This window comes from Cebus imitator, unplaced genomic scaffold (assembly GCF_001604975.1).
Source record: "Cebus imitator isolate Cc_AM_T3 unplaced genomic scaffold, Cebus_imitator-1.0 Scaffold519, whole genome shotgun sequence".
NCBI lineage: Eukaryota > Metazoa > Chordata > Mammalia > Primates > Cebidae > Cebus > Cebus imitator.
The window spans coordinates 874,636-886,740 of record NW_016107834.1 but is presented as its reverse complement, the minus strand read 5'-3'; the positions used below and the strand labels follow the sequence as shown (position 1 = coordinate 886,740).

At 41.9% G+C, this 12,105-nt stretch overlaps 1 protein-coding gene and 1 pseudogene across 3 annotated transcripts in view; one reads left to right on the top strand and one right to left on the bottom strand.

Moving 5' to 3' along the window:
• TIMD4 (T cell immunoglobulin and mucin domain containing 4) overlaps positions 1–8,899 on the top strand; it is a 43,238-nt gene extending 34,339 nt beyond the window's left edge. The window contains exons 6-10 of one of the 3 annotated variants that reach the window (XM_017514194.2): positions 1,081–1,130; positions 5,285–5,402; positions 5,504–5,549; positions 6,966–7,005; positions 7,918–8,899. In XM_017514194.2, coding sequence (XP_017369683.1) covers positions 1,081–1,130; positions 5,285–5,402; positions 5,504–5,549; positions 6,966–7,005; positions 7,918–7,938 — 275 coding nt within the window. In that variant the 3' untranslated portion in view covers positions 7,939–8,899. The remainder of the gene's footprint in view (positions 1–1,080; positions 1,131–5,284; positions 5,403–5,503; positions 5,550–6,965; positions 7,006–7,917) is intronic. The other 2 variants (XM_017514193.2, XM_017514195.2) reach the window with 2 other exon arrangements.
• On the bottom strand, positions 2,503–3,488 carry LOC108293019 (annotated as a pseudogene).
• Positions 8,900–12,105: the final 3,206 nt, after the last annotated feature.

The following is a 12,105-nucleotide window of genomic DNA, read 5'->3' as shown; positions in this document are numbered from 1 at the left end:
GATCTCTTGACCTTGTGATCCACCCGCCTCGGCCTCCCAAAGTGCTGGGATTACAGGCGTGAGCCACCGCGCCCGGCCTGCCTGGTTAATTCTTACACGACCTTAACTCAGCTCAAGTGTTATTCAACAAGCATTGATTGAGCACCAAGTCTATGCAGGCAATATTGGAGTCCCAGTGGTGAACAGGCAGACAGGGACTCTGTCCTCATGAAACTTTATTCTAATAAAACTTTCAATGAACTACAATATTGAGCTGAATGCTTCTCCCTCGACCTGTTCTTCCAGCAGCCTGTGTGTGCTCCATCACTATCTTTTGCCTGTTAGGCTGAAATCATCTTTCTGTCTCTCTTCTCTAATGGACTGTAAATTTCTTGAGGGTAGGGGCCATGCCACAGTCTCACAGTATTCTTAGTGTCCAGAACGGTGCTTAGCACTTGGTAGATTCTTAGTATGGTTCCCTTGTAACTCAACTATAGATTATGAATACTTGATTCCACTGCTCAGCATAAGCTCCCATTCTCAAAGAAAGTTTTCCTTGACCCTCCAGAACAAGTCTGCCATCCTCCTGATATGTCCCTATACTATCACATACTGTTTTTTCCCAGAATTTTGTACTCATAACTAATTATGTTTTCAACTATTTACATTCGCTTTTCTGTACTAAGTTGTAAATTCTATGAGTTTCAAGATAGAGCTATCACACTGCGTAGCCTATAATAGGTGCTCAATATATATTTGCTAACTAGAAAAGTGATGAATTTTCATGCTGGATAAAAATCCTGAATGAAGTGCTGAGGCCTACAGAAAAATCAGAGCCAACTGCCTGCTGGCCCAACGCCTGACTCTACCCATCTGTAAAATGGAGATGTTTCTGGGGGATAATATTGGATAGCAGATAAACTTTACATTAAAACCATATCAAATCAAATATGCATAAATAGATTATACAAAAAAGACAGGATTAAATAATTAAACACATCAGCTGCAGTTCCAGATGGGCTCTTAATTACGTATTTCAGGATGTGATTTTTTATTCCCCCACCAGACATAATAACCATTTTCTTCTCTTTTCTTTCCCAGCATCTGAGAGAGCAGTTCCTGAGCAAAACAAAACAACAGAAACAGGACAGGTAAAACATCTGTGAAGTATTTGACGTATATCACTTAAATTATACAAATTCACAGTAGTGGCTGGGCATGGTGACTCATGCCTATGATCCCAGCACTTTGGGAAGCCTGGAGGGCAGATCACTTGAGGCCAGAAGTTTGAGATCACACTAGCCAATACAGTAAAACCCTATCTCTATTAAAAATGAAAAAATTAGCTGGATGTGGTGGCACATGCCTGCAGTCCCAGCTACTCAGAAGGATGAGGCATGAGGAGCGCTTAGACCCAGGAGGCAGAGGTTGCAGTGAGCCAAGATTGCGCCATTGCACTCCAGCCTGGGCGACAGAGCAAGACTCTGTCTCAAGAAAAAAAACCAATCAACAGTAGAAGTTTGCAGAGATGAACTAGGAAAAGCAGGATATTGCTAAGTGGCAAAATTAATTGCAATGATTATGAAATAGCCCAAGAATTTGTAGACTTGTATTCTTGGCAGAAATAACCTTGATTGTTACTTCTGTGTGTGCTGATGCTTTGAAAAGCAAAAAGAAGAAAACATAAAAAAATGCAACATCATTGTGTGCTCCTTCTGCATGGCCCAGAATTCATGACATACTGCAGAATCAACACCTGATATCAATATTCCTCTTATTTTCTGGGGGTACTGTTTGTTTATTTTTATTATTACAAAAGTGATTCAAGCCACTTTAAGTGAAAGCTTCAGGCAGTACAGATGTCTGTAAAGGATACGTGAAGGTCCCCCATCCCCTCTTTCTTCTTCCCCATCTCTCTCTCAGACACTGTCTGTTGTCCTGCCCTGGTTGCTGTGCCCACTGTGTGTTACAGAATGGAACAAAGAGAGAGGGAGAAAGCATAGCCTGGTCAATGGAGATGGCATAGTCCCGGCAAGATGCCTCAATGCCCGCCTGCAGAGCAGCACCTCTCAATTTTTTTGGTGTCAGGGTCCCTTTATACTCCATTATTTTTTTTAAGACATAGTCTCACTCTTTTGCCCAGGCTGGAGTGCAGTGGCACAATCTTGACTCACTGCAACCCTCACCTCCTGGGTTCAAGAGATTCTTCTTGAACCCAGGAGGGTTCAGTGAGAACCTTGGTCGCAGTGAGCTGATATCGCACCACTGCACTCCAGCCTGGCAACAGAGCTAAACTCCATCTCAAAAAAAAAAAAAAGAGATTCTTCTGCATCAGCCTCCCAAGTAGCTGGGATTATAGGTGTGCACCACCATGCCCAGCTAATTTTTTGTATTTTTAATACAGATGGGGTTTCATCATGTTGGCCAAGCTGGTCTTGAGCTCCTAACCTCAAATGATCCACCCATCTTGGCCTCCCAAAGTGCTAGAATTATAGACATGAGCAACCACACCTGCCCTATACTCTTTTTGTTTTTAACTTGGATTTTACTTGTGTATGTAAATAGCAACATGAGTACAGGGAGTTCTAAGGCTTGTGGCTTATATCTAAGTGAAAGGACTTCAGATTCATTTGCTGGTAGGATGGCATTACCCAAGATAACAGAGGCCTAGTATAATTTTTCCTGGAGAAGAAAGTCCATTTAATACATTCAATGCTGACTTCTCTGCCATTTTTTTGTAAAAATACTGATTGACCATATGAAGTTTCTATTGCTTACCTATAACTGATTAAAATTTGCAGAGAATGGAATTTTCTACTTGTTTTCAGATGAATCCCTCACATTTCCTGGCTTTGGAAAGTTCTTCTTCCAAAATTCTTTCATGACTCTCTATCCTTGTAAGCCCGGGTCATATAATCTCTCCTTTCTGACCCTGTACAAATTCAACGGGTTGTTGCAGATAATGAATAGAAGCTGCTAATCTCATGAAACCAGGTGGAAATATCCGCTGCTTTATTTTTGAACCTCTAGCCAAAACAAGTCCAACAAGGCCAACCAAACCGATAACACCTAGTCCTGGAAAAAATCCAGCAGGCGCATTTTGGAGCTATTCATAACTGTCTCACCCCCATTGAACCAAACTTTACATCTTGGGCTTCATTTGGGAGGACCTTTCCTGACACCAACATGTATATAGCTCATGACAATGTCAAAGCTGAGAGATGCTTTTCTCAAGCTGGGTTTAGATTGGCCCTCGAGAACTCAGTAGAGTAAAAGCTCATAAAGCTTCCTGGGATTTGTGGGAGGGGAGTCCTTTTTTGGTGTTGCATAGACTTTGAAGGTGAGTAGGCTCAGGCTGGCCAGCCCCACGGTCCTCTGAACCACCTTGAACATGTTACCGGCAGTGGGGGCTCTCACAGGGCCATTTTATACTCTTGAAACTCAGTTTCTAGCCTGGGCAACATGGTGTGACCCAATCTCTACAAAAGTAAAAATGAAAAATAGCCAAGTGTGGTACCATGTACCTGTAGTCCCAGTTACTTTCGGAGGCTAGGGTGGGAGGATCACTTGAGTCCAGGAGGTTGAGACTGCAGTGAGCCTGGTTTGTGCCACTGCACTACAACCTAGGCAAAAGAGAGAGATCCTGTCTCAAAAAAATTAATAGTTCAGGTCTCATGGCACACTCCTGTAACCCCACTTTGGGAGGCTGAGGCAGGAGGATTGCTTGAGCCCAGGAGTTTGAGACCAGCCTGGGCAAAACAGTGAGATTCTGTGTCTACAAAAACTTAAAAAAAAATAGCCAGGCATGGTGGTGCAAGCCTGTAGTCCCATATACCCAGGAGGCTGAGGTGGGAGGATTGCTTGAACCTGGGAGTTCAAAGCTTCAGTGAGCTGCAATCGTTGCCACTGCACTCCAGCCTGGGCAAGAGCAAAACCATGTCTCTATGAAAGAAAAAAAAATCAGTTTCTTAAAACTGAGACTTTGCCTTGTTTTATTTTTGATTGTCTAGACTGTTCAGCAGAAAACACAGAGACATTTTTGCAATTAAAAAAATTTTTTAGGCCAGGTGTGGTGGTTCATGCCTATAATCCCAGCACTTTGGGAGGCTGAGGTGGGCAGATCACTTGAGGTCAGGAGTTCGAGACCAGCCTGGCCAACATGGTGAAACCCCATCTGTACTAAAACCCCAAAAATTAGCCAGACGAGGAGGCGAGTACCTGTAACCCCAGCTATTTGAGAGGCTGAGAGAGGAGAATCGCTTGAGCTTGGGAGGCAGAGGTTGCAGTGAACCGAGATCATATCACTGCACTCCAGTGTGGGTGACAGAGTGAGACTTGGCCTCAAAAAAAAAAAAATTTTTTTTTTTTAAATCCCAGCACTTTGGAAGGCAATGATGGCAGGAGGATCACTTCAGCCCAGGCATGGGAACATTGTGAGATACCATCTCATTTTTAAAATTAAAAAAAAAAATGTAAACTTTTCCTTTAGGTTCAGGTACATGTACAAGTTTGTTACACATGTGTCTGTATTTTAAAAAAATTTAAAAATCAATTCATTTAAAAATAACAAGAAGCCCACTTTGTGCTAATGTAACATGTTTAACAGCAACTAACTCTATTTTGAAAAGAATATTACTGAGAAAAATGAGTGAAAAAATTAGTGAGAAAAATGGCATTGTTTTACATTTCTTGCAAATCTCATTAATGTCTGGCTTAATAGGAGACAGAGGGATTCTCATCTCTGCTTTCCACATTCTGTATCAGTGAGAGCAATGACATCACACATCACATAGCCTAGGGAAAGTCTACTGTATATCTCATGAGAGAATGACAGGAAAAATGGCAAAAACGTCCCATGAAAATCATTTTGCTCTCATGAGCTCCACATCTAGACTTTGAGAACCACTGCTGTAAAAAATGGGAAATTAAGTTTCATTTTCTCTTTAATCCTGTTTTCCCTAGAAGCCTAAGTCAGCCATGAAAAGAGCAGCACAGGGCTAGGGAGACCTCAATGGATTTGAGCAGTAGCCATGAAAGGGATTTGACTATGGAAAACACAGCTCACAACAGTTATTTTTTATCCTCAGACTCCTGAGGCCCACAGCCCCTTATGCCTGATGTCTAACACTAAGGAAAATTTTGGAATATGGGTAACGTGTTTTAGATTTTCAGAGATTTTTGGCAAAAGATGGTGAAATGTGGTTAAACTGCTGGTGGTTGTAAGGTACCCTTGGGTGGGGATGTTATCCTGTGAGGGTGGTGTCTAGCAGTGACTGGGCTCCTCTCCTTGCCTGTGTCCCATCAGATGGATGGAATGCCCACACTCACGAAGGATGAAATAGTCACCTCCCAACTACTGATGGTCGTTGTCCCCTCCTTGGGATTTGTGCTGTTGGCATTGCTCGTGGCATTTATTTTCAGAGGTAAGGAGGCAGGGCCAGGTGATGGAGCACTTCAGAACCCTGATGATTGCAGGAGGATCTGGAGTTCTATCCACTTCCTTCCCCTTTCTCTCTCCGCAAAGAGGCTCCGTTTTGTCACTGTCTCCATCCCAGCCAAGGAAGTAACAAGTAAGCTCATTCTCCATAAGCGGCTAATGCCTCTGTGTATTAACCTCCTGGTAGAGCTGACATTTTGGAAAGGAAAAAAAAAAAGAGCACCTTCATTTATTGGACATTTCTGTGCCAGTCCTGATGGTATACTCTTGACATGCCTAATTCATTTTATCCCTATGACTGTCTTAAGAGGAAAGTATCATTATTATCACTATCTTTGTTCTATGGTTGAGAAAACCTTAGCTCGTCTCTTCTTTTGGCTAGGATTATTGCAGGAAGAAGACCATGAACGATTCCTGTTTTTTTTTGTTTTGTTTTTTTGTTTTTTTTTTTTTTTTGAGATGAAGTCTCACTCTGTTGTTCAGGCTGGAGTGCAGTGGCACGATCTCAGCTTACTGCAACCTCCGCCTCCTGGGTTCAAGTGATTCTTCTGCGTAAGCCTCCTGAGTAGCTGAGGCTACAGGTGCTCACCACCACACCCAGCTAATTTTTGTATTTTAAGTAGAGACGAGGTTTCCCCATGTGGGCGAGGCTGGTCTGGAACTCCTGACGTCAGGTGTTCCACCCACTTTGGCCTCCCAAAATGCTGGGATTACAGGCATGAGCCACCATGCCTGGCCTGATCCTGGTTTTCTTAGGTGTTCCCTGAAAGCAAGTCACAGGTGGCTTCAAGAGTAATGTGATTCCTTTCAAATAGTGCAAAAGTGCTTATATGTTCATGCCTACATTTTTCAGGGGACAAAGTCTATAGTTTTCATTAAATTCTCAAGCTGCTTCATGACCTTGCACCTCCATCCCACCCCACCCCTGCCCCCAAAAGTTTTTAAACACTACAAAAACGAGCCATGAAACAGAGCTTATGGTTTTCATGCAAATTATAGGCACATGGTACCTGGTGTTGTTGTAAAATGCAGATAAATTGGTCTGTACTCATTAACAAAAGCTGTTTCAGGGAAGTACATCAGAAGATGAGACTAGTAACCATCTCAGCGGATTAGAACAATAGCAAAACTTGTATATTTCAACACCTGCCCCAGGTGCAAAAGGAAATTTAAAATTTACTGGAATCCTGCTGTTAGCCTTCATACAAAGGCATGGTTACAGTTTTGAATTCTGAGTGTGTCTCATAAAGAAATGTTTACAAACCCAAGTGAGTATTTGAATTCTGGATAGGCAGATGACTCAAAATGAAATAGCTTAACTCCATTGCCCACATGTTGGAATGAGTTTGTAATTGATGAGCACTGACTGGTCTAAAACAGCAAGCATTTGACCTGGGAAAGGGAATGGCTTTTTCTGCCAAAGCCAGACACTGGTTCTCGCCTTTGGCCCATGTCTGCTTTTTGGGAGGCAGCACTGGATATCCCCCAGCATTTTGCATGTTCTATCCACCACAGCCACTCTGCTCACACTGCGGCCTTGTCTTTTCAGAGAAACTCATGGAACTCAATTGTTTGCAGAGGCACACGAGGTAATTTATCTTGCATGAATGGTGGTTGTAATGATTGTACAAGCTGTTACAAATGATTAGCTACTACTCAGTGGTTTAATGACTTGAGCTTGTGTTCTGATTAAACATAGAATTGGAAAGATGTGACATTAGAAGTGAAAGTTGTGCAGATTTAGCTCACATTAACCTGTGTCTTGGTTAACACTGTGTCTGAGCAAAATGCCAATACAAAGGCAGGTGGCATTAATAGAAGCATAGCATGCAAAGGAAAGAAGGTGATACAGCACTCTGTTCTGTTTGAAATTTTTTGTTTACCTATGGGTAAATTAGTTTAAGAGGACATTGTTAAACTGGAGTTTATTGAGGAGAGTTGGCAATATGGAAAATGAAAAAAGCATGTAGAATATTATTCCTGGGAGTTGGTTCCTCTGCCCAATTAGATCATGGGAACAGCTTTTTATTTTGGGGCCTTTTTAAAAAGAGTATTTGAAGATTCTCTAGTAGGGGATTTTAGCCATCTGCCCTTTTGGAAAAGAAATGAAAAGACTTGGTGTAAATTATCAATGAAGGCCTTGCCTTCACTAATTAATTGCATTAATAGTGTCATATGTATTAACAAATAGGAAAATTGACACCCAGCAAAGTGACCTTTCAAGGTCATACTTAGAGACCTTTTGGTAAATAAATATATTAAATCATGCTTTTAGATTTTGCTAAGAAATTTCTTTTATCTCCTTATTATAATAGATTGGCAGAAACTCTTTTCCCCTGCAGCCCCAGTTTTCCAGTCTGTAAAATGTGGAGCTTAAATTGAATGAACTGTGAGCCCTTTGAACTTTAAGGGTAATTGGATTGTAACTTAGCAGGATCTGTCTTTTATTTTGTTTTCTAGTCTTGTGTTTCCCATTATCAGCCTCTCTCTTCTGTTTACAGGCTAGGCAGCACTGGAGATAGTAAAAATGTCCTCAGTGATACGCGGCATGGAAGTGAAGAGGAAGATGGCTTTTTCACCCTCTAACATGCTACTTTTCATTAGGCTTGAGAATGGGGTCATGAAAATTGAAGTGTCAAAATAAATTAGTAGGTTTACTTTTTTTGTTTGTTTCATAAAAAAGACTCACTTACCCGGTGGATGTCACTGATACACTCTTGCTTTAGTTTCACAAATGAAAGGTACTCTAGAGACAGCACCTTCTCTGTCCATGCTTGAATCATCTCTGTAGAAGTGATCTTTTATACTATACTAGAACACTTTCAGTGATGGTGAACTCCTTACCTCACCCAAGGGAGTCCATTCAATCTCAGAGCAGTTCTGAGATTCAGAAATATTTAAAGCAAAATCTATCTCCTGATGACCTCTGCCTATGGATTCTAGTTAAATTCATTGTGCCTATACAGAACATGTCTTTATTAAGGGCTAGTGTTGTGTGAACTAACAGGACAAAAATTCTATAGCCTCCATCAGTCAAGTAATAGACTGATTTCTTTTCTCTCTTAAAGGTAATGTCAAGAGAGTAGAAATCCAAAAGATGGCTACCTTTGGAGAACCATGTACTTATTCCATTAATTTGCTATTGCCCTAAGCATGCTGGGAAATACTGGAGAGCGGTTAACTCTTCAGGTATTGGAAGGAGAACCTCATGTTTCTCCAAGTTTCCTTGCTTCTGGGATGCAATTTCTGGTCCTTTTGTTACCCTAATTACCTTCGTCTTGTATGTGTTTGTATCTCTCCTTTTATGCCCAGCTTTCAGAGTTCAGTGTCTCGCTGCAGGGATGATAGGAGCAGCACAGAGCCTATACTTCATTAACAAGGCAGGAAATGACAAGGAGTCACACCATTACTTTGACTCACTTCTTTTTTTTCTTGAGATGGAGTCTCGCTCTGTTGCCCAGGCTAGAGTGCAATGGTGGAATCTCGGCTCACTGCAACCTCCACCTCCTGGGTTCAAGCAATTCTCCTGCCTCAGCCTACCGAGCAAATAGCTAGGGTTATAGGTGCCCACCACCACGCCCAGCTAATTTTTGTATTTTTAGTAGAGATAGGGTTTCACTGTATTGGCCAGGCAGGCCTCAAACTCCTGACCTCAGGTAATCAGCCGCTTCAGCCTTCTAAGGAGCTGGGATTACAGGCTTGAGCCACTGTGCCCAGCCAACGTTGACTCACTTCTAAAACTCCTAAATTTTCTATTATTTTCTTTTAACATTTGAGTGTCTTTAGAGTTGACCATAGTGTCACATCTTAATTCTTGCTTGGGGGATTTAATTTTGAAACAAAAGAGTCCATGGGAGTAAAATGTGATGAATGACAGCAATATTCAACCAGGGGCAGTGCTTAGATGCAAAAGCAAGGCAATACAAGTAAGTTTCTCTAAATATAATTCATGGAAATGTGCTCCTCAGTAACAACAGGTTTATTTTAAAACTTTATTTATTTATTTATTTTTTTATTTTATTTTAAAACTTTAGTAACTACTAACATGAGGAACCCTGGGAGAGAGATTAAAACAAACAGTTGTTGAACGAATGAATAAAAAACATGTGTGCCTGAGTGAGAGGGGCTTCTGGCTGGGTAGAAATGTGGGAAGTAAGCCATATCTGAAAGACATTTCTGTGAAGAACTTCCCAGCATGTTGATAGCAACATTAATGGAATGAGCACTTGGTTCTCCAAAGGTGTCCATCTTTTGGATTTCAGCTTTCTTGACATTACATTTAAGAGAGAAAAAAATCAGTCTAATCACTTGACTGGTGAAGCCTATAGATTTTTTGTCCTGCTGATTCACACAACACTGATCCAGCAGTTAGTAAAAATCCACCTCACCTGGGCACTTGGAATAAACTGGCCCAGGGCAGCCTGACTTCTGACTCGTTCAGTTGCTGTTGGGCAGAATGATTGGCCCCAGTGATAAAAACAATGAGCAGCAGATTGGCAGTTGTTTTTTTTTCTTTTCTTTTTTCTTTTTTGTTTTTTGAGACAGAGTTTCACTCTTGCTGCCCAGGCTGGAGTGCAATGGTGCAATCTCAGCTCACTGCAACCTCTGCCCCCAGGGTTCAAGTGATTCTCCTGCTTCAGACTCCGAGTAGTTGGGATTACAGGTGCCTGCCACCATGCCCATCCAATTTTTTGTATTTTTAGTAAAAATAGGATTTCACCATGTTGACCAGGCTGGTCTTGAACTCCTCACCTTAGGTGATCCACCTGCCTCAGCCTCCCAAAGTGCTGGGATTACAGGCGTGAGCCACTGCACCTGACCTTTTTTTTTTTTCTTTCCCTCAGGTGAACTTGGCTTTTGTTAGCTTAAGATACAGGTATTGATTGACTTACGACCTATGCAACTTATGACCATTCGACTTTATGACCACAATAGCTAGCCATGACTGCTCCGCGTCTGGCAGCGCAAACGTTGCCCAGCTGGGCGTACGACAGTGCGGACCAGCTTCCGGCAACACTACCATCTCCGCGTGTACCATTTCAACCATACATATAGCCTACTCAACTTACGACCAAATCGTGTTATGACCGGTCTGCCGGTCCCAATCATGGTTGTAAGTCGAGCACTAGGTGTACCTGAAATGAGTTGGTCTAATGTGCTAAACTCAAACATTTGTTTAGAAATGTGGGGGAAAGTGGGTCTAGAGTCAGGTTCAGGACCTGAATTTTCCCATCTGGAAAAAAGTGGGGCTAGATGGCTTTGTGTATGTAGTCAAGTTAATGATACACCCCACCCTAACTTCTCATGCTCCCTATCCATCTTCCCAAACCACTGCCATTATCAATGTCGTTACCAACTTGGGTCTGACTAGAAAAAGAAGACAGCAGTTACCTCCTAAACAGAACATTTAAACTCAATGAATATTTTCCTGTTTTGCAAAGGGCTATCTTCAATCAATTCACAAATATATTTCTGAAACTCCTTGTTCAGACTAAGAAACACTGACAAGAGCAATCATACTAGTTTAGAACTGGTGATGGCCTCCAGGAGCCTCTGTCCTAGTAGGTCTCAATGTTAGCTGAACAATCAACTGGAGAGCTTTTAAATGCCAATTCCTGAGTTCTACCCTTTAAGAGATTCTTTTTGTAATTAGTCTGGGATATGACTTGGGCATCTGAATTTTTGAAAAATGTCTCGAACTGGTTCCAATGGAGAACCAAGGTCTACAAAAAAATTCTGGTCTAGTCTGGTGGCTCTCAAACTATGCACTTCAGACCAGCAGCCTTAGCATCACTGGTACTTTATAGAAATGCAGATTCAGGTCCTTCACCCCATATCTCCAGAATCAGAAACTCTGGGGTAGAGCCTAGCAGACTGTGTTTTAACAAACCTCCAGATGATTCCGATACGTGTTAGAGTTTGAGAAATGTTGCAGGTAGTAATTCCTAACAGATGGATTGAGAGTTCAAGAAAAGAATCTCCCTTTTACCAGGGCTGCGTGGTGGTGGGCTTGGCCAGACAGAGGGTCAGGAGCTTCCAGTACCAGCAGCAAGGATCCTGCTGCTTCACCTCCTTTAAGCTGATAATGCTTTTTGCCTGGATTCTTGCAGTACCTTCCTAACTATAATCTCTGACTTTACTCCTTTTCCTCTCTAATCTGTTCTCCATGCTGTGGCAGAGATACCCTTTTTCAATACAGGTCTGGGATTTCTATCTCCTGACTTCTAGCCCTTTTCATCCTTGGCCCCTAGACCTACCTAGAAGCAGCACATCTAGCTCTGCCTGGGGCAGAGGTGGCAAACTCCATTGACTTCAGAGGCCAGGCAGCTGATACAGTTGAGGGAGTCAACAGGAGATGACGTGGCCCATGATAAATTGAAGTGCGTGTATGTCCACTTAAGGGCGTTAAAATTTAAAATTAATTAAAATAATTTCCTGGGCAAGCAAAGCATGGCTGTGGACTAAAACAAGGTAGCCAGTTTGAGACTGGGAGTAGGGGGTAGGTTTTAGCAAAAGATGAGTTAAAATATTTAATTCTTTTACCGAGACTCCTTGATCAGAGAAGTCTGTGGATATAGTTGTTCCTCTCATTCCCTCTTTGTGTAATCAGGATGAATTGTTAGCATGTATAAATAACTCTTTAGCATCTATTGTATGTGGGGCCCGGGAGAGAGAATTGCTTCTTTTTT